Genomic DNA, 20,335 nt, shown 5'->3' with positions numbered 1-20,335 from the left:
GAGAGCACACAATTGGGAGTCGATAAATAGAACTCTCAACTTAGGACCAGTTGGCCAACTTTCTCTAGTTGCCCACCAGCACTATATATAGAGTTGGTATTTAATGGAGCCTGAAGCACAAAGTCCAGAGATAAGTTAATCAAGAAGCAAATCTATTAGGAGACTAGAAACAGAATTCATTTGCTACTATCTCACATTATTATTGGAAAAATGCTCTCAAAAGAAAGATAAATAAACCAGGGCACTCATACTTCTCTTCAAACAAGCACACAGTAGAAAATTACAGATAGCTAGCCAAGATAACAGCTATGATTCTAACAATATTTTAAAACACACATACATACTCCTACCCCTTGGTATATGATGGGAACCTTGCCATAACAAAGCTTGACTTGTTAGGTGCTACTAGTAGTAGAACTGATTGGCTAGCTTGCAACAGCGGCTAGTTCATTTCTTTACCATCAGCGGCACGAAGCGAGCCCAGCTGAACAGGGGCTTGAGTGCCCACAACCTTGGAAGATCCATAAATTGACAAATCAACACCATGAGCCTTCTCCTTTTCAATCTGCTCCTTAATCCAGAAGTAAGTGATTCTCAGCCCATCCTACAAAACCAATATAAACTTTGATAATGCCAACAGGCCAAAGGGAATCTATTTCACAGCCTTGAGTCAGAGAACCTATAAACTTCTGCAGGTAAAGCAGATTTGGGGGCTGTTTGGACTGGGCGATTAGGAAAGAAATGGAAATATTGAGTTATATCTTCCCTAATCACTTGTTTGGGTTTTTACAGAGTGTTTGATACCATCTAACGAGAAAAAGGATCAAAAAGGGAAGAAAATATAGAAAGTTTTTTTCCCCCATCATAAAGTAACATTTGAATCTTTCTTTTCCCTTCTTTAAAGTAGCAAATCCATACAGATAGGAGAGAAATCACCATATTTTCTCTCCAGCTCATCCAAACATGGAGAGAAAACACTATCTATTCTCTTCTTTTCTTCTCTCCTAACTTAGGAAGAGAAAGCAAAGTATCCATTTAAGAAAGTCATGGAATGAAGTGAATTCCCACAAACTTCCACAAATAAATTAGACTTGTGACTGAATGACAATTCAAAAGTTCTAGTTCAAGATACAACTGCGCAGCCAGATTTTATATAAGTACCTTCAATCTCATTGTTGGCGCCCAACCAAGCTTCTCTTTGATCAGCGTATTATCTGAGTTGCGACCACGGACACCCTCTGGGCCAGGAATGTGATGAATAGGCAGCTTCTTGTTCTCAAAACTGAGAACAATCTCAGCCATCTCATTCATGCTAACCATTTCATCGCTTCCAATGTTCACTGGCTCACGGAAGTCTGACTTCGTCAGTCTAGCAATGCAAGATGGAACATTAGTGAGAAAGTCAATAATACTGAGTGATGCCCATCACATTGTAAATGGAACTAAATTTTCTCAAAAATCTGTTCACTCAAAAAGGAAGGACAACTGAAAGAGAGCATGTACGGCTGTACGCATTTGCAGGCTTACACAAACACAGAAATATTCCTTTCCCTAGCAGAAAGCTGTGATGAACAAAGGATGACAATTGTTTGACCAAATATCTTCCATGTAGCATCAAGAATATTTAGTTTGGAAGGAAATACTCCCTCCTTCCCACAGTAGTAGTCCCTTCTGGGAATTGGCATTTCTGGGGACACTCGACACATTCAAGTTTTTTCCCAAATCGACATGTTAGACTTTAGTCTAACCTACATTACCCAAGTAGCAAAGAGTTAACTTAAGCTGCACAAGCGTCAGAAATCATAATTGCCTACCTGAGCACACCTTCAACACACTCATCAATAAAGGTGAAAGAACGAGTTTGCAATCCATCTCCCCACATCTCAAATTTATCTGTAGCAGTGAGGGCTTTCCTGCAAAAAGCAGCAGGGGCCTTTTCTCTTCCACCTATGCCGCCAAAACTGAACTATTAGAAGAGTCAAATAGAAAAATGTCACATAGGTATAAGTGATCAGAAAGCTTACCTTTCCATGTTCCAAAGGGACCATATATGTTATGGAACCTACCAATCCGACATTCAATTCCAAAGTCTTTTGTATAGTGTTTACACAGCTCTTCTGTCGCGAGTTTCTCCAAGCCATAAGCATCTTGAGGCTAAAAATCAAAAAGAAGAAATCCATAAATTGGTTTCTAACAATTGGGAAGAAAACAACTAGATTACAGGTTTGCCTACTAGAGACAGCAAACCAACCTCCGCAGGCCATGCATCAGATTCCTTCAAGCTCACATTAGTTTCCAGCTGCTTAAATTCAGGGTAAATACAGGCACTAGAGGCATAGAAGAACCTGTACCAAGCCAGCCATCAAATATCAGAGATCTTGCTAACAACAGTAAGATGAAACATTGAGAGTTCAATGACATGATTAACTAAAGTAGATCGTTCCAGACTTGAGAACTCTAACTTCTCTCAACATGGAAAAATTAGATACAGAAGATGTAAATATACCAAAATGTAGGCCAGCATACCTCTTGACTCCATTGACCCTAGCGGCCTCAAGCATGTTGAAACTAATCATTGTGTTGTTATACATAATAACCGAGTGGTTGGACTGAATAAAGCCCATCCCACCCATATCGGCAGCAAGGTTGAAGACATGGTCAACTCCCTCGGTCACCTTCAAGCAATTATCCATGACCCTTAGATCGACAAGATGAAATTCGTGACAGAACATGTCTTCAGTCATGTGCTCATTCCTCTTCCAATCAGAAGCAATGATGTAATGACCCTCACTCTTCAAACGCCGAGCAATGTGGGAAGCAATAAATCCACCCGCCCCAGTAATTGAAATCCGGAGCTTCTCTGATGGCCAGTATGGTTCCCTCTCAAGGTTCTCATACGTGTATGCGCCATAAGTGGTTCCTTCTGTGCTTCCCATTCTGCAAACACAAAAGTCAGTCGAATGCAAAGAATAATTGTTGGAAATAACACCTTATAACGACGACACAGGGTAAGTGGACAGAACCTAGTAAATCTCTTAGAGAGGTCTAACTTACAAATCTCAAGTGGTGGGCAACTGGGAATTGCATTCCCAACTCCCCTAGAGTTTGCTCCTTGGACTTGGGCTCAGGGATTAGCAGGGCGAATCGCCACACACTCGTTGGCAAAAATTATCCGAAAAAAAATTGAGCAGGAATAACTACTATGCAACTTGTTAAATTAAATAGAATGAAAGTAGAGAAGTTCCATGTTAATAACACTAAGATAACACAGCCAGCCCCTTCATAAGATGGTCAATCCCCTCAAACTTGATTATGCCCATAGTTCAGCAAAACAATAGGAACAAAAGGAAGAAGTCCAGTCCTAACCACCCAATTATGGCAACTAAAGTTCTGGCAAACCCCTAAAAGAAAGAGCCTGAACCATTAAACTAAAACGTAGAAAATTGATACCAGTACTCATGTCTGGTTCACAGAAAATGCAATGCCAATTTTTAAAAGGCAAATACAAAATTAAAGCCACACAACCCAGGATTACAGAAGGACACAAAATCTACCATTAGCAAAGCACAACATGACTTGAGCCCCCCTCCAAAACTACCATCCAGAAAGATACAAAACTGAACCTCCAAAAATGGAACCACTAAAATTACACAGAAGAGAGAAACTATAATAAAAGCAAAGCAAACCAAACGCATTGAGACTTGAGAGCAAAAATTAGCTCAAACCCCACCACAATTCACAGATATATCAGGTTTTTTTTTTTTGTAACCGGGTGTCCGGGCGACGTTAATCACCGGGCAAACTCCAGTGCCCCAAGGTTTGGACAGACATGTCAATTTAGTAACGGCTTTACCACCCTAAAATGAACAAAGAATCCCACAATGTGATGCAAAAGAAGCATTTTACAGCCAAAAACAAACCCTAAAATTAAGCATTTCGCTGAACCCAGAAATAAATGTGTGTAGTTAGAAACAAATCCATGAAAGGCACGGCTTTACGACATCAAACGACGAAATCGGTCACACCCAAAAAGGAAAAGCTGTGATGTAAACGAATGTTTACCTCTAGAGCCTTGAATTTGGTACTGTGAAGCTAAATGGAGAAGAAGAGGAAGACGATGAGGGAAGGAAAAGACGCAGCTGTATGTAGTGGCTTGGGAGACTTGAACGGTTCACAGTTAAATAAGCAGGTAACGCTCGTGGCTATTTATAGGCCCCGGACACGGAATAGAACAGGGCCACTCATTCGCTCTCTCGATCATATCGCACGTACAGTATATACTAATGCTTTAAAATGTAGAGAATCCGGGGACCCTGTAAGCAGATTTTGTTGATTTCTGTAACTGTTTCGCAGGGTAACGGCTTATCTCGGGTTCCCTAAACTGTACCAACGAGGCAACGAAGGTTCCTTCAGCGGTGGAAATTCGGATTTGATTGAACAAGGGTTAGTTTCAAGTTTTCATTGTTTCGTGTTGGGGCTTAATTAACATTCTTTTTACATCACTCATATTTAGAAAGAACTTTAACTTCGATCCCAACAGATGTGCGATATTATAATTGGCTGGACAATATTTTTAAACGGAGATGACATAATACGGTACTTATACTCTACAATGTGCACAAAGTCGCATATAAAAGTATTTGAAATCGTTCAATGAATATACCTTCACTGTTTTATGGGATGCACATGCATAAAATAAATTTAAACACATCAATCTTCTATGCTCAAATGTGTGCGTTACTCTCAAACATTTGTCCACTCTAGTTTAATCAAACCGCAATCTGAACCCTAGATTTAGAGTGATTTTTGCTCAAATAAAAATAAATGAATCTTCTAGTAAAACGTTATTCTTAACGTCTATAAAATGGAAGTTAAACATGACTCGTTTTTATTTATATGGTTAATAGTCATCGATTTGAATTATTTTTTGGGGGGTATAAATATTGTATTTTTACAGGCTATTTACCAAAAAGATAAAAATAAATACAATAAAATCAATAACCTGAATCATCTACGTGTACCGAAATGAAACCAAAACGGCTATTGTTCGGACAAATCACTTTTTGGATGGTTCGTTTTTTTGGAAGGAATGGGGAGGAACCAAAATACAGAAGATTCGAGGAAATTGTCATGGCTGCTAGCTGTTTGAGTGGAGCCACTTGAAACTGCTTCGAAAGTGTTACTAGCATGTTTCTTTTGGCAGGGTTTTAGGTAATGGTACTCGGAAAAGTTTACGTCCACCGCTCAATATTTATTTTTCGGATCGCTCCCCCGGTGGCTTTCAATCTCACAGTCCAAAAGTGTTTTGGACGATCCGAATTTTAAAAAAACTTTTGCCGAAACGGATGGTAAAATATTGAGCAGTGAATGTTGGGCGTGAGCGTAACACTGAATGGTATTAATTACCCTATCGGTGGTCACCCTTGCAGCTAAAAAATCATTCCATGATCTTGGAGCATCACAACGTGGTGCCTCAACAACATTTTTCACCATGTATTGCTTTAGTGTCCAATACTAAGTGTAAGGACTTGACAATAATGTATGTTGGAGAAATGTGTTAAGACACTACGTTGAGGTATCCTGGATGACTGAATAATTACTCTACCTTGTAGCCCCTTTTCCCTTCTAAGTTTTAAAGGGAAAATGGTAAAATTAGCTCACGGGTTGTTATAGGGTTGGAAAATACTCCTATAGAGTAACTTACAAACATTTATATAGACAAAATGTGAAGTGCAATAAAAAAATTGCGCCAATCGTATTTGCCTTTTCTTTTGAAACCTTATGAATTTACAATCGCCACACCTTCAAATTATCAAGTCTATTGTGCAATTCATTATTGCAAACTCTAAAGACAAAAACACTTTAACACATGTGCACTTACTCGCATATTTTGAAGCCCATTATAGGTATGTGCAAGTGTGTCACTAGTAGCATTGATCTGTTCTTAGCGGTAGCCCATCATAGGTGGATCTGAGGGTGCTGTAGTGCACCCCCGTGTAGCGCATGTGTAGGGCGGCATACAGTCGTCGATGTTGTCAATCAACGGTCCACATTAAAAATCATATCTCAATCGTTCATTGTTAAGATCGATGACATGTGTGTGCCCTACAGGGTGCCTTGCAGGGCTTTGCACTGCAAGATTTTTCAATCCATCATAGGTATGTGCAGTTGTGTCACTAGAAGTATTGATTTATGATTAGCAATGAGAGGAAATAAAAGGTTTTTTCGCCTCATATTAGAATAATTTAAACTCCTTCGACTCTACGCAGCCCTTCAACAAGTCTCATCCTCCTCCATATAAGTCAATTTGGATTAGAATTGATAGGTTTTGTATGGTCAAAATAGTCCTTGTACAAATCTTTGGGAAGGAAAACTGCCAGCAAAGGCAAATATTCCTCTTTTCCGTCGATTCCAACAGATAGATATTCTAACAATCTCACTTAGTGATAGTACAAGGGGTGAGAGTATAAATATAATTGAAGGGTGTCTCTAAATTAAACTCACTCAGAGTACAAGGGTTGAAAATGAAAATCGCCCAAAAGTATATGCTTTAGGATGCAATTTCTCATGATTCGGCGGAATCGGAATTATAAGAGCATCTCCAACCGAACATACACCATTTGAGAGGATAAAATTAATATTTTCCAATCAAAAAGTGGATACGACAAAATTTACTGTTCATACAAACTCCAATTACAAATATCTATATTCGCTATTTCAAAAATACTTACTTTTCCTTTAATCATTACTTCACTTTCAATGCAAATCTAATACTTTTTTGCATTTTGTATTCAAAATGTTGTTTTGGAGTATCAAATTCTATATTCTAAATAGAGGAGGAAATAGAGAATGGATTGGAGTGGAGATTTCCTAAAAAATAATGAAAGAGAAGAATAAATGGAGGACGAAAGGATGGGTTGGAGATTCGATTTTGTTTACCCTCGTCAAATGAAGGTAAACATTACCCTCACTTTAGTTGGCTCTTTTTAATTTTTAGGTCCCACTAAATGTAACTATAATTAGCATTAAAAGCCTAACAGTATCTATTTAAATATATAAAGGGAGAGCCCCTTTTGGTGAGGACTTCCCCGTGAGGCTGACTCACATTTAAGTTCTCATAAAAGTCCCTGCAAGTTAAAGATTTTAAATCCAATTAATCGTGAAAAAGGGTAAACATGTAATATCAACTACAACAGTTTTTTAACCCTCAACGCCACTAAACCTACAGGCGGTTTCAACCGCTTGGCATAAGAAATCATTCATGGGTTTCTTTTCCATGATTCACTGACCATTAACTCACCGCGGATCAAAAAAAAAAAACCATTAACTCACCCAATCTTTGTTTTGTTTTGTTTTCTTTTTTTTTCTGATGAATTCGACGTCTCATCAATTCTACTATGTGAATTTTATTTTTACCATTTGCCCACACTCTTTTTTTTTTTGTTGGCAATTAAAGTTTTTATTCACAATAAACAGGATACAAAATTAAAGAGGCATTTTCCAGTGAACTAAGCCAAAAAATTGCTCAGTAAAGCACTCTACCAACAGGCAACAGAAAAGACAACTAACCCAAAATCAGCAACTATACAAGCTACTTGCTAATATCTAGAGTCAAAAATACAAGTAGAGAAGCGCCAACGAGAGCAGAGGGCCAGATTAACTCCTATTCTCTTCACTCCTCCCCAATAACTGATACAAGCTCTAACCTCTGTGCAAATCTGAGCTTCCAAACCCCGCACATCTAAGCATCTATGCTGTTGGAAAATACGTCTGTTACGCTCCCCCAAACATGACAAATCGTAGCAGCAAAAACCACTTTAGCAACCAGATTCAAAAAAAGAGTGCTAGTATGATGTTGAACCATCCAATCTACCACTTGTGAAAGAACAGAGAGGCTGCAAAAGGAAGTAAACTTCATTTGCAACAAGCTCCACAACTGAGATGAAAAAAGACACTAAAAAAATAGATGCTCATGAGATTCCACAGCATTTGAACATAGAGTGCTGCTATCCATACGGACGGATTTCCCACCGAAATCGTACCGATGGCCTCGCCGGGCTGTCTCCGGCCACCGGACGACCGTACATGAAAAAAAGAGTGCTTGATCCAACACCCTACACACGTCGGATGCCGTTGTTTCTTGCGTGGAGCCCCTCGGTTTTTTTTTAAAAATTATTGGACGGTTCAGATCGGCCGTCCGGTGGCCGGAGACGGCCCGGCGAGGCCATCAGTACGATTTCGATGGGAAATCCGTCCGTACCTATATCTTTTCCGTTGAACATAACACATATTGGTTTTCCACCAAAACACCCCACTGCCACAACCTGTCCTTTGTGAAAAGTCTACACAAAATAGCCAACCATTGCACAATAGCCCACCTAGGAAGTGCATGCTTGTACCACACTACTTTAGCCCAAGGACAAGAGGTTTAGGCCTTCTGAAGTGTGGGCCCTCACTTCCCCACAAACTATTCATCTCTTCCATCCCCACCACGGCAGATACAATGCCGTAGCTATTTTCGACGGAGGTCCTGATTGGGGCGCTTAAACTCTACTGTTCCGAAGACAACAATTCCGTTTGTTCTTAATTATATATTTGTGGTGTTTTAAATTTTTGTTCAAGTATGATGAATCCGATGTTGGGTTGACATTCTGTTTGAATAGGTCAATGTACATATTCCTTAGGAGTATCACATGTGTTTCTTGATCTGCTAGGAAATTCGTGTTTGTGTAATGAATTTTAGTTCGATATTAATTCACGATTCATTTGTGAAATTTGATAGAAGGCTATTTAGTGTTGGGAAAAATACGGCAATAACAGAAAATTTCAGAGAACAATTCCATTGATAATTCGAAGTTACAGAATACATAACAATAGGCAGATTATAAAACGAAATACAAACAGATTTCTGTAAAACAAACCGAGTCATGTGTGATACCACAGTCTCCTTAAGAAAGATTCGTCGCCTACCGTCGGTGTTGTAGGATCTTGTTCGGGCGTCTTCCTCCCAGGGTTGGCTCAATTATACCGCAAGCCGTCGGAACACCACCGTCGACCGCCTTGGCGAACTCACTACTGCCTGTCTCTCTCTCACACAAGAACGAATTTCAGAGATGTTGAAGTTGTGAATTTGCTGGATTTTCCAGAAAAACAAACCGAGTCCTGTGTGATACCACAGTCTCCTTAAGAAAGATTCGCCGCCTACCGTCGGTGTTGTAGGATCTTGTTCGGCGTCTTCCTCCCAGGGTTGGGTCGGCTATACCGCAAGCCGTCGGAACACCACCGTCGACCGCCTTGGCGAACTCACTACTGCCTGTCTCTCTCTCACACAAGAACGAATTTCAGAGCTGTTGAAGTTGTGAATTTGCTAGTGCAGAATGAAGAGAGGATTGCCCCTTTTATACTGCTCAAGAGCCTTTGAAAACAGCCAGAAATTGAATACGGGAATTGAATTCTCAGCTTTGAATAGGGGAGAATCAATACACGAAACTGCCGGAATGAATGGCAAGTACAAATGCCAGCATTAACCTCTATTCATGGGCATTATTCTGTAAAAAAAAACTGCCGAAAAATTATCATTTATTAATTCTGAAAATTTTCCAACATTTAGGTATTAGGCGGAGGCGATGGCGGTGGAAGTGGGACACTAATTAGAAGAAAAGCGATAACATCAGAGCTTGCACACGCCCGAACCTCCGGTGAAAATAATTGGAATAAACTAAATTCAGATTTGGAAAGTTATCCCCTGCCACGCAAGGGTGAAAAATGCGTGAGAACAATAATCTATTGAGGTTTGGAAAGTTATCATTGCAAGGGAAGCTTTTGGAATTTCTGCCCCCTTTAGTTTATTGTTTTTTTCCCCCTAGTTCTGTTTTTGTTTTTCTTTTCTACTGTAACATTCATCTTGAGACAACAATATTTAGCCCTATGATATTTTCTTTCTTTGATGAGGGAAGTCGTCGTTTCGCCTTGTGATTGAATCCATAAACAAAAGCTCGATGAAAAAATTCTCCAGTAAGAGTTTTTTTTTAAAATTTAGATTGTTGATTGCTGAGATAGACGGCTACGATTATCAGTACACCCTATAATGAATTTGCTTATGCATTTAGCGCCCCTGCTTCCGAGAATAATTGGATTGCTTGTGCATGTCCAGTCATAAACAACATACATGCACAGATAGACTTCTCCACTTCCAAAACAATTGAACAGAATATATTCATATTTTTATTATTTAATCAAACTGGGGATTTGGTATTCAACGAAGAAGGATCGGGAGATCTAAGGATTGGGATTTGGTATTCACTTCCAAAAAAATCGAACAGAATATTTTTTTCCTTTTTGATTTACTTCCATATTTGTTGTCTTTAAAATTAACTATGGTTAAATTTGGTGAGAGTGAACAAAATTGGAATCCTTGGAGATGCACCGATGAGTTACGGATCATGTGTGAGTCACATTTTAGGGTCTCACACAAACAATCCGAATCATTAATTAATTTTTAAATAATTTATGGAGCTATAAATGTAAGTACTTGATCCAACATTCAAATTTTCCTTTAGAATTTTGGATCTTAGATTTTAAAAGAAACATTTGATCGATAAGATAATAACGGTTTGAATCATCCGTACAAGGTCTACACACGATTAGTACCACAGCCTCTTCTACCGAGAGATTATTTTGTGCCCTTGGAACATCACATGGCGGTATTTCAAGTCCCTCTACACCACACATTGTTGTAAGATCCTTCTTTACACTTAATTTTGGACATAAATCCTGCTAACCACACATACATCTGTGCACAGATTTGTTATGGGACCCACCACGGGTCCCATAAAAATGATCTGAGCCGTTCATTAGATGTAAAATATTTTTTCAAGGGTTCTCATAAAAAATAAGCTTAATATAATACTTATAGGTGTTATATCCAATCATCTAAATTTTCATTCAAATTTTTGGGTAATGAAAAATTAGATCAAGCACCTATAGGTATTGAATTGAGTTGATTTTTTACGAAAATCTTCAAAAAAATATTTTACATTTAATGAACGACTCGAATCGTTTATGTGGGACTCGTAGTGAGTCTCACAGCAATATCTGTGTGGCAGATTTACCGTTTGGACACCGTGAGGGTGTGGCGGCGGAGCCCAGGCATTAAATAATTTATCCTGCCGTGGGGTCAAAGGGACTCGTTGAAAGTAAAGGGTCACCAATCTTCTACAGTTTCATTACGGCCGTGAAAGATAACCCAAATCATCCTCAGAAGGAAATTTTCTCAGAAAAGGTCCTAATTTCTTCCGGATAAATTTTCAACATCAGGCCAAACTTTTGAGAGTGAGAGAGAGAGAGAGAGAGAATGGATAGGGTGTTTTCAGTGGACGACATCGCGGACCAATTCTGGTCGCCGCCGCCGCCGGCGGTGCGCTTGTCCGACGAGGAAGAGATGACGACGACGTCTTCGTCCTCATCCCAGGCGATGATGATGATGAATCGGAGCTCGTCCGAGTGGGCCTTGCAGAGGTTCCTCCAAGAGTCCCAAGCCAAAACCAACGCATCCGACGTCGTTGAGATCAAGGACGTCCAGCCTCCGATTCCGATCAATCCTGCTGCTGCTGCTGCGCCGCCTCCGAATAACATTCCCGTCGATTCGGACGAGTACCAGGCCTTCCTCAAGACCCGCCTCGATTTGGCCTGCGCTGCTGTCGCCTTGACCCGTGTACGTTTCTTCTTAGGTCATGTACTTATTTTTTTTTCTTTGTAAAAACCTTGTCAATCCATCTGCCTGGTTTTATTTTCCCTTCCTATCGATATTTAGTTTTCGCCCCTTGTGTTTGAATGGTTGAATTGTGGAAGCTCTCTCTCTTTTTTTTTTTTAAAACTGGATATCGGCCAGCTTGCGTGCTCCTTTAGTAATTGCGAGTCCTGAAATAGTGACCTTTTTTTTTTTTTTTGATCAGTGAAATAGTGACCTGAGTCACCTGACAAACCCTCTAGTGGCACCAATGTGTGAAGTGTTTGTCCCTGTGGTATTAGAACATGCTACCTCAGGAGGACAAGCACTCATTTGCTTTCTCAGGCCCACTTGGGCAAAATCGCTTGGGATTAAGCTTTATCATTTCTATAACCAACTGAGCCAACACAAGGCTTGAGTCAACTTAATCAATTGAATTGTACACATGTCATGAGGATCTAATGGGTGTTTTAGGTACCTACGGGCAGATAATGCATAAACATCCTCCTTTTGTTCGGGCTTAGGACCCGCTATGCGGAAAAGCACGACACAGATGGAGTTAAGCTTATGAAGTCAATGTCATTTTTAAACTGTATCGATCTTCTTGCCTCTCTCTGTCTCTCCATGGTTACTAGAAACGCGATATGAGTTAAACGAAGAGTAGGGGGCTTAAGACTTGCCAGATTTTTCCTGGTGCATTCCATCTGATTTTACTGTATAAAGTTGGTTCAAGTTTCGCCGAAACCTCAAAACTGGGAAATATTTACCCTGGAACTTTAGTGTAAGTATGATTTGTTGTTGTCCACAGCTACAGTTGATGAAATGATGGAATCACCTTTGTATAGTTTGACTAAAATGTAGAAAGGAAACATTTTTGCATATCTGATCAAAATTCTTGGTTTTTTGATTAGTTCAACTGGAAAATCTGAGGCCTTGTTATTGGTGAAGAGGATCTCCTTTAGATGCTTTTCGGATAATAAATATCCCTTTACTTGGCAGTAAGGATTAAAATAACCTTGCTCTGATATACCCTTGTGGATGCTAATTGTCTGAATTGTGAATCCATGATAGTGTAGAGAGACATTAAAATTTAGCCTTAGTGTATATACATCCTTGTGGATGCCAATTGCTTAATTATGAAAATTCGACAAATCAAGCATTTTGAAAGGTTATTTTGTGTGTACAGTGGTGTTGCAATGCTCTCGCTGACATCGTTACTGAGATGCATAAAAATTTGTAAGTTGTGTGTGAACGCTCTGTGTGTTGGAACGATCACCTCCTTAGGGTTACAGAGACTATTGTCCAGTTTGGCATTTTGAAGGCCAATCAGTGTAGCACCAACTCAGCATAGCGAAAGCTCTTAAACCATGTTGTGTCTTGCCTGTTTTTGTAATTTTCTGTTCAGGAATTTGAAGTTTCTCTCCTTGTGTTGGAAGCTACATCCTAGAATTCTCCTGTTCATTGGATAATCCAAATACCCATTTTTTCATTGAACGCCTTATGATGAGTGCAATGTTCAACTGTTCAAGGAATGAAACAATTTCTCTCTCTCTGACAAGACCATTTTCCTCTCTCTTTGATTGCATCTTAGGTGCAAATATTTGAAGTTATGTTAACCTATAGATTTGTAATTAGACAATGTTTTATAGTTGCTCCTTTAGTAGGAATGAATCATATGACTAAATTATCTCCTCTAATTTATATCCAAATCTAACTTCATTGTGATTGATGAATGGTAGCTTCATGTATAACACATGCATCGTTGGTTCACTCTTCAGTGCCGATTCCTTAGTTATACGGGGGGAAAAGAAGAATGAAATCTTTCTTGTGATTCCTACTATGAATTCAAAGCATGTGGCACTTGCCTTTTTATTACTATTCGTGTATAACGTTAAAATATTTTAACTCTTTCCTTCTAAAAGATTAAACCACTCTCTAAACACTTTCAATTCATGTCAATAGGCATCTAATATGAAGCCTCAAGAATCTGCTGTTATAGCAAAGGGATCACAGGTGCCCAGCACTTCACAATTGGGATCTGAAGCTCCTAGTAAAGGTCAGTGTAATCAAAAGTGATGATGTTCCTTTATTTCTATGCTTTAAAACGTTCAGATATAGAGGGCGTGTATGTGAGGGGATTGGTTTGCGTTTTTATCTTTTTCTTGGTGAAGGACGAATGGATTAACTTCCCTGGTCAGTAAGATGTTACTTCTTAGAACATGTTAGGAATGTAGCAACAATCCAAGAAGTCTGAATGCTTTTGTTGGGGCAAGAGTAAAAAAGCTCTTTTTCAATATCTTTTTAATAGTGCTCAATAGATTGACTAACCACGTGTAAGCAAACACAGCTGCACTTTGTGTAAGTTTTACACTGCTGGAGAGGCACCAAACAATTATGCTGGTCAACAGTGGAATTAATTGTCTACTTGATCTCAGTTTAGACATGACTTCTTATTGTTGAACCACGTGATTTTACAATTCTTTTTGTTGTTCTCAGGAAATTCTAGACATGTTACCATGTTTCCTTTTTTGTTATCAATTTTCTGGGTCGAGCAATGATATCGAATCTTGATACCAATTTTGAAGACTCCAGCTTCGGCCTTCTTCATCAGCTGAGTTGAATGAAAAGGGTCGGAGAATATCTGATGTCTGATGCCCTTGTTTTTTGTATTTGTTTGCCATTTAACTCCTTTTATCAAAGTAGTTTAAAGACTTTCAAAGATAGGTCCTTCTTGTTTAATAGGCTGCAATTATCACCCCAAAACCATCAAAAAGTGGGAGTTGTTATTATTAATGGGTTGGCCATTTGAAAGTGGTAGATAAGAAAAGATACCATCACCATGCTGGAAAGTGGAAAGTGGGATGGACTGGAGAACATCAGAAGAAAGAGGGTGGGATGGAGAACAAAGAGAGTGGGATGGAGTTGGACAAAGCTAAATGTAAGAGGCGTGAAGTTTTCACACATTGGTTCATTGCTTCCAGGGTAAGATTCATTTGACCGCAATTCTGAAATTGCTCTAGCTAACGCTGCTTGAGGTCTGTGAAGGTATTTAGAGACAGTACATGACCTTAAAAAAATTGCATTAAGGATGAAGAAGAGGAGTCTGAGAATGACCAATTGCGGGAAATGGCAACCAAGGTTTTTAAGACCAAATTCAGATTATGGTTTTTCGATCTTTTTTTTTTTTCCCCCTACTTGTGTTTACATTTTAGCCTTGTCTTTGTGTAAATATATGTATTCTATTTCTTTCTTTTTTGTTCGTACTCTTTACATGGAGCCGGTATGTTGTCAAGAGACAAGGCGAAATCTGTTACTTTATGTTGATATGTCATTCCAATTTTGTTTTAATGACCATTGTAGGATCTGGGTATGGTCTACCAAAGGGACAGGATAATGATGCTGCTGGAACAGTCGGAATTCCTTCCTTGCAAGCTATGCAAAAGAAATCTGGGGTTCCTGCAAGGTCAACGACAAGTGGGTCGTCAAGAGAACAATCAGATGATGACGATGAAGCTGAGGGGGAAACGGAAGCAATGGAGAACATGGACCCTGCCGATGCAAAACGTGCAAGAAGGTAATGTGGTTCTCCTGGTTACTTGCCCAATTATTGTTTAGCTCTGTCTAGAAAGTTAAACACTGTAGCTGTTGATATATCCTATTTAATATTCTTGCTAGTAGTTGCTTATCAGGGTAGTTCGGTTTCTTTGTCATGTGTTGGAAGAAATGTATGCTATATTGCTATCACAACCCCTACGAAGGGTGCCAACTTCCTCTCCATAGGAGTTGAACCCACAACCTCTCATGGCAATACATACGGAACCGATGGGTTCCCGAACCGAATCGCTCTCTTTTCCCCGAACCATAACCGATTTTTTTCCCATTGGTATGGTTATGATGTGGGCCATGGATAACCGATCGGGTATCGGTTCGGTTATGGTTTTATATGTTACCCGAGCTAATATCAGAACCGAACCGGAATAAGGAAATTACAAAAATACCATATACACACACACACACACACATAGAACAGTTGAGCTGTTTAGGGTTCCCACATTCACTATTCTTTCATTCACCCACACCGCAGGCCCGCAAGCCCCACCTCCTCCTCTGCAAACCTCATCTTCTCCATTTGACATCTTTCGTTCTCTCTCTCTTGCTGTCATCACCCCTTCGCCGTCGATCATCACTGCGTCGTCGTTCGTCCTCGATCTCCCTCTGTTAAGGTTTCCCTGATCTAATACAGGTCTGTGTGTGTGTTAACTGAGTCTGAGAGGTTCTTTCCGCTGCAATTTCAGAAGAATATAAAAGCTTTGTTTTTCATCCAAATTCTTTTTGGAATAAAGGGGTGTATTGCGAATTTGCGATGATGATAACTGTTAATCCCAGCTCATTATGAGACCTTCTTTCTAAAGAGAAGGTCTGGGAATAGACTCCATCCAACATATATCTGAGCTTCACCCTCTCTTTTTTCCTTTGTTTTTTAGATTCAATTTATACTTTTTCTTTTTCAATTCAGGTCATTATGTGATCGAATACTTCTTTGTCTTATCTTCTGAGGGAACATTTTGTGCCTCTTTGATTGTGTGTGTCAATATCGTTATGATTTATCATTTTTCACTGCTGGGCATTTTTTTCAGATCTTTGAATGTTGGAATTTTTTAGAAACTAGAATCTTCATTGAATTTTTTCTGAAATTTTTGAGACAAGTCAAGCATCTTAATGAATCAATTGGTAGATTTCTCTTTTTTCGGTTTGGGGTGGGGTGGGTTCAATTCGGATAAACCAAGTCTTCGGTTAACCATTTGGTTCGGGGAATACCCGAATCCCGTGGGGTACGGGTATGGGGCAGCTCCTCCCATTCGCGGCGGTTATCGGGGCAGATTCGGGTAGGTGGAGGATTTCGGGGATCGGGTACCGATATCCCAATATCCGCCCTGTTGCCATTCCTAAGTCCTCGCAGCACGTAAGTGCAATTACACAACCGTTTGGCCAAGTTTCCCGGTTATTCTTATCAGGTTAATTAGTAATCTAATTTTTTTTGAAAAGAAATTCTCCATCAATTATAATGCAACAGTAAAATGAATATTTAAAAAAAAAAAAAAAAAGTTGTTTGATCCACACACCACATTTGTGAGGGGTCTAGTTCAATAACATAACGCATTGAGGCATGAGTGGATGACTTATTGAATATGTTTTCTGGATATTGGAAAGGATTCGTATGTGTCTTTGGTCATTTAATTAGCAGACATTTCAGTCTAATGAACCTCTCTACGATGTGTTCTAAAAGATCCTAGGTAAGGCCTTTATGCCGATTTGAGGTTCACAAGAACTTGACAAGCCACTAAAGACTATAAGGCTCTGTTTGGAACTTGAGGAAAGAAATAGAAGAGAAGGAAATAATAGTGTTCCTTCTTCCCTTGTTTTGTTAGTGAAAGCAAGCTAACATTTGTTTGCCTTGTCATTTTGTGACATTCTTTTCCCTCTTTTTTGTGGTCTTTCTCAAGTTAAGTTGAATTTCTTTCCTCATTCCTATAAAATAAGGCCCTTGGCCATTTGGTTTTAAATAAGGCCTTAATCCTTGGGTAAAAAGATCCCGGGATCTTGGCTTTCTCTCTTGGAGGTTGGTGAAGAGAGCCATTATTGTGCAAAAATGGTGGTGGTTATGGAGGAATCAGCTATCATGCCCATGCATCGAGAGAGGATTGAGTCCCTGGAGGAGTGCGTGGAGCCTTCGGAGCTTGCTAGACACGGAGTCAAGCTGCTATGGAATGTGTCAGTTAAATTATGTCTACAGAACTTGACTTTGCAGAACTCGTCTCGTAAAGTCAACTCAACACCATCCCGGAGGCAATCCAACTTAGTGAGCTCGAACGCGTGACCAGGGGGACTCCATCTTTGGTGGGGAAGAATCAGAAAGTAGAATACCGGAGTTAACGGCAAGAAATGAGGGTTGCTTGCTTACTCAGTGGCATCCACAACTGGATTTTCTCATAGGTGAGCAGCTTCACATCACAAGTGAGAAATGGTTCTTAGGGAGGTTAGCGCCTGTCTTAGATTGATAAGTGAAAGGAGACTATCATCAACCAATAGAGGTGCAAGAACCGTTCAGCTTAAATTTTGTACCCGCATTTGCATTTGCTTATATTTAGATCTAGCTTGCATGTTTTGTGAAACATACAGTTTGGTGTTTGATCTGTTTGAAACCATCAAGATATTCATGCATGCTTGCAATTCTGTCCATCTATATCTCTAATATGCTATATTCGTGCTTTAGATAAATATTCTACTTGTAATCAGTTTTCTTCAATTGATCCGTTTAGTGTTTGCCAGAATGCTTTCTAATAGAGAATCAGCAAGACGCTCTAGGAGGCGGAAACAGGCCCATTTGACTGAGCTTGAAACACAGGTTTAGCCCTTTGTCTTGCCCACTACCTTAGATTTACTAACTTCCTTGTATTTTGTAAGGATATTTTCATGTTCTTTCCTAGGTTTCTCAATTACGGGGTGAAAATTCTTCTTTACTGGAGCGCTTTACTGACATAAGCCATAAGTACAATGAAGCCGCTGTTGACAACAGAGTTTTGAAAGCTGATGTTGAAACATTAAGAGCTAAGGTAAGTGATTCAGATGCAGTGGGTACCTTATGTTACCGGGAAATGCTAATACCCTAGCACGAATGCATATTCCGAAACATGGTATGCTTATGTTCCAAAAAAGTGAATCTAGCAATCCAAAGCCATTTTTAAAGTAAATTGTTTCCTAGTTTGTTTTCTTCAAGATTTCCGCCAAAAAAATCAAATGCAATGAGCTAATACTCTAGAGAGACTGGCACTTCAGGAAGACATTACGTAAAAAAACTTCTTCTACTGTTCCTGAAATGTGTTTTAGATGAATAACTAATAAAATAATGCAGAATTTTATGGATATTTTCACTCGGAAGAAATACATTCTGACATGATAATCTATGTATGCCTACCCCCATGGTACTGCCATTTAGGGCATATGGCTTTCCTGTTTCCCGTACTGAATTAATCAGCATTGGAGGTAACATAGGGCATACAACACATGTTAGAGGTGTCCCACTATGAGGGGGTTTTTTTGGAGGTTACTTTGGCAAAAAGATGTTCTCACACTCTAGCTTCTACCATTCCAGGAATGTACTTATATAAAATTACCATGACACGTACAGCTTAGAATCCTCATATCAATCGCTCTCAATTTATGAGATTGTATGTATGGGACAAAACAAGTGGCAAAGGCAAAACCTTTTTTTTTTGGGTAAATACAAAGGCAAAACCTTGCTCTCTATTTTCTGCATTCCAACTGATACTTTTATTCATAGGTGAAGATGGCTGAAGAGACCGTTAAACGGGTTACCGGGTTGAATCCGCTGATCCATGCCATGTCAGAGATATCCACAATGGGTATGACATCATTTGCTAGTAGCCCATCTGACACATCAGCAGATGCTGCCGTTCCTGTGCATGATGACCCTAAGCTGCAATTCTATCAATCTGCTTCGAATACTCACATGTCCGCCCACGATCAGAGAATTCAAAATGGTTTTGCCGACATAACACCTTTGGGAGATAATGCACCACAGAATCCTGCAAAAATGGGCAGAACAGCTTCCATGCAGCGAGTGGCTAGCTTGGAGAATCTGCAGAAGCGGATCCGTGGGGGTGCAATTTCTGGTGGGACCCAGTGCAGCAGAGAGCAGTAGCAACGAGAGAAGAGCCCTACTCGAATGGAGGTTTTTATTGTAAGCAAGTGTCGTGACCGAATCTTGTTAGTATAATTCGTATCGGTTCATATTGTACGTCTTCTTATTCTTATTGTCTCTATTGCATTATGGATAGGACCCAAAAGTGCCAAAACCCTTGTTTGATTATGTGCTGCTGGGTGGAATAGCTCCGGCAATAATTTAGTTTATTCAATGCAGTTCCCTTCATGATCATTTTGCTTAGATGGGAAATGAATGGTCTTTGTATGGTTTTTATTGTTCAGAATTTCTTGTATAATCTCTCATCAGAACTGGTGATTAATGTCTGTTCACTATGATTTGATAACTGGGATTCTCCATTCACTTTGTCTGCAACTATAATTCAGTTTCTCTAGTTGTGCCATCAAGTGTCTTTTCACGATGCATAAATTTTAGATCCAACCCAAAAGTCTTATCATCTATATAAAACCGATCATGCTGTCTAGCACGAAAGGCTGCAGGTATTATGGATCCTCTGACTCTCAATCGGGTTGCCGTCCCAGGTCTCGCCAGTGTTGCTCGTGATGTGCCTTGAGATGGTCGTCTCTTGTCCCCCCTCCCCCCTGCAATGGGGAATCCACTCCACTTCCGCACTTGAAAAAATTGTTGAGTGCTTTTGGAGTATCATCACGTGATGCCATAGGATTTTCCACGTGGAGTTTCACCACATGATGTCGTCGAATTTTCCACCATTAAGTAATTACGCATTGATTTGAGACATTCTAGATTCTAGAATGTATTAACTTACATTAATGTGAGGCGATGGAGTAATGAGGAACGCACAAGGGGTGAAGGGAGAATTCCAAATATTTCTCGTCTATTGTACTAATTTACAGGTTAATTAC

At 39.6% G+C, this 20,335-nt stretch overlaps 3 protein-coding genes and 1 non-coding gene across 4 annotated transcripts in view; 2 read left to right on the top strand and 2 right to left on the bottom strand.

Annotated features, from left to right (window-relative positions):
• LOC131333400 (peptide-N(4)-(N-acetyl-beta-glucosaminyl)asparagine amidase) overlaps positions 1-20,335 on the bottom strand; it is an 82,889-nt gene that overhangs the window by 15,321 nt on the left and 47,233 nt on the right. The gene's annotated exons all lie outside the window — the stretch shown is intronic.
• On the bottom strand, positions 176-4,368 carry LOC131333403 (GDP-mannose 3,5-epimerase 2). The gene is made up of 7 exons (XM_058367905.1): positions 4,063-4,368; positions 2,527-2,937; positions 2,252-2,345; positions 2,025-2,154; positions 1,815-1,947; positions 1,162-1,369; positions 176-604 (listed from the first exon to the last, which is right to left on the bottom strand). Exons 2-7 carry the CDS (start codon positions 2,934-2,936, stop codon positions 443-445), a joined length of 1,137 nt encoding a protein of 378 aa, XP_058223888.1. The 5' UTR covers position 2,937; positions 4,063-4,368; the 3' UTR covers positions 176-442.
• On the top strand, positions 11,226-19,685 carry LOC131333402 (light-inducible protein CPRF2). Its single transcript, XM_058367904.1, has 6 exons — positions 11,226-11,713; positions 13,691-13,784; positions 15,089-15,302; positions 18,059-18,134; positions 18,217-18,342; positions 19,071-19,685. Exons 1-6 carry the CDS (start codon positions 11,354-11,356, stop codon positions 19,449-19,451), a joined length of 1,251 nt encoding a protein of 416 aa, XP_058223887.1. The 5' UTR covers positions 11,226-11,353; the 3' UTR covers positions 19,452-19,685.
• On the top strand, positions 16,080-16,187 carry LOC131335010 (small nucleolar RNA snoR69Y). Its single transcript, XR_009202404.1, has one exon. It is a non-coding gene; the product is annotated as a small nucleolar RNA snoR69Y (small nucleolar RNA).

This window comes from Rhododendron vialii, chromosome 7a (genome assembly GCF_030253575.1).
Source record: "Rhododendron vialii isolate Sample 1 chromosome 7a, ASM3025357v1".
In the NCBI taxonomy this organism is placed as follows: Eukaryota; Viridiplantae; Streptophyta; class Magnoliopsida; order Ericales; family Ericaceae; genus Rhododendron; species Rhododendron vialii.
Note: the sequence above shows the minus strand (reverse complement) of the source record. Positions and strands in the feature narration are given on the sequence as shown.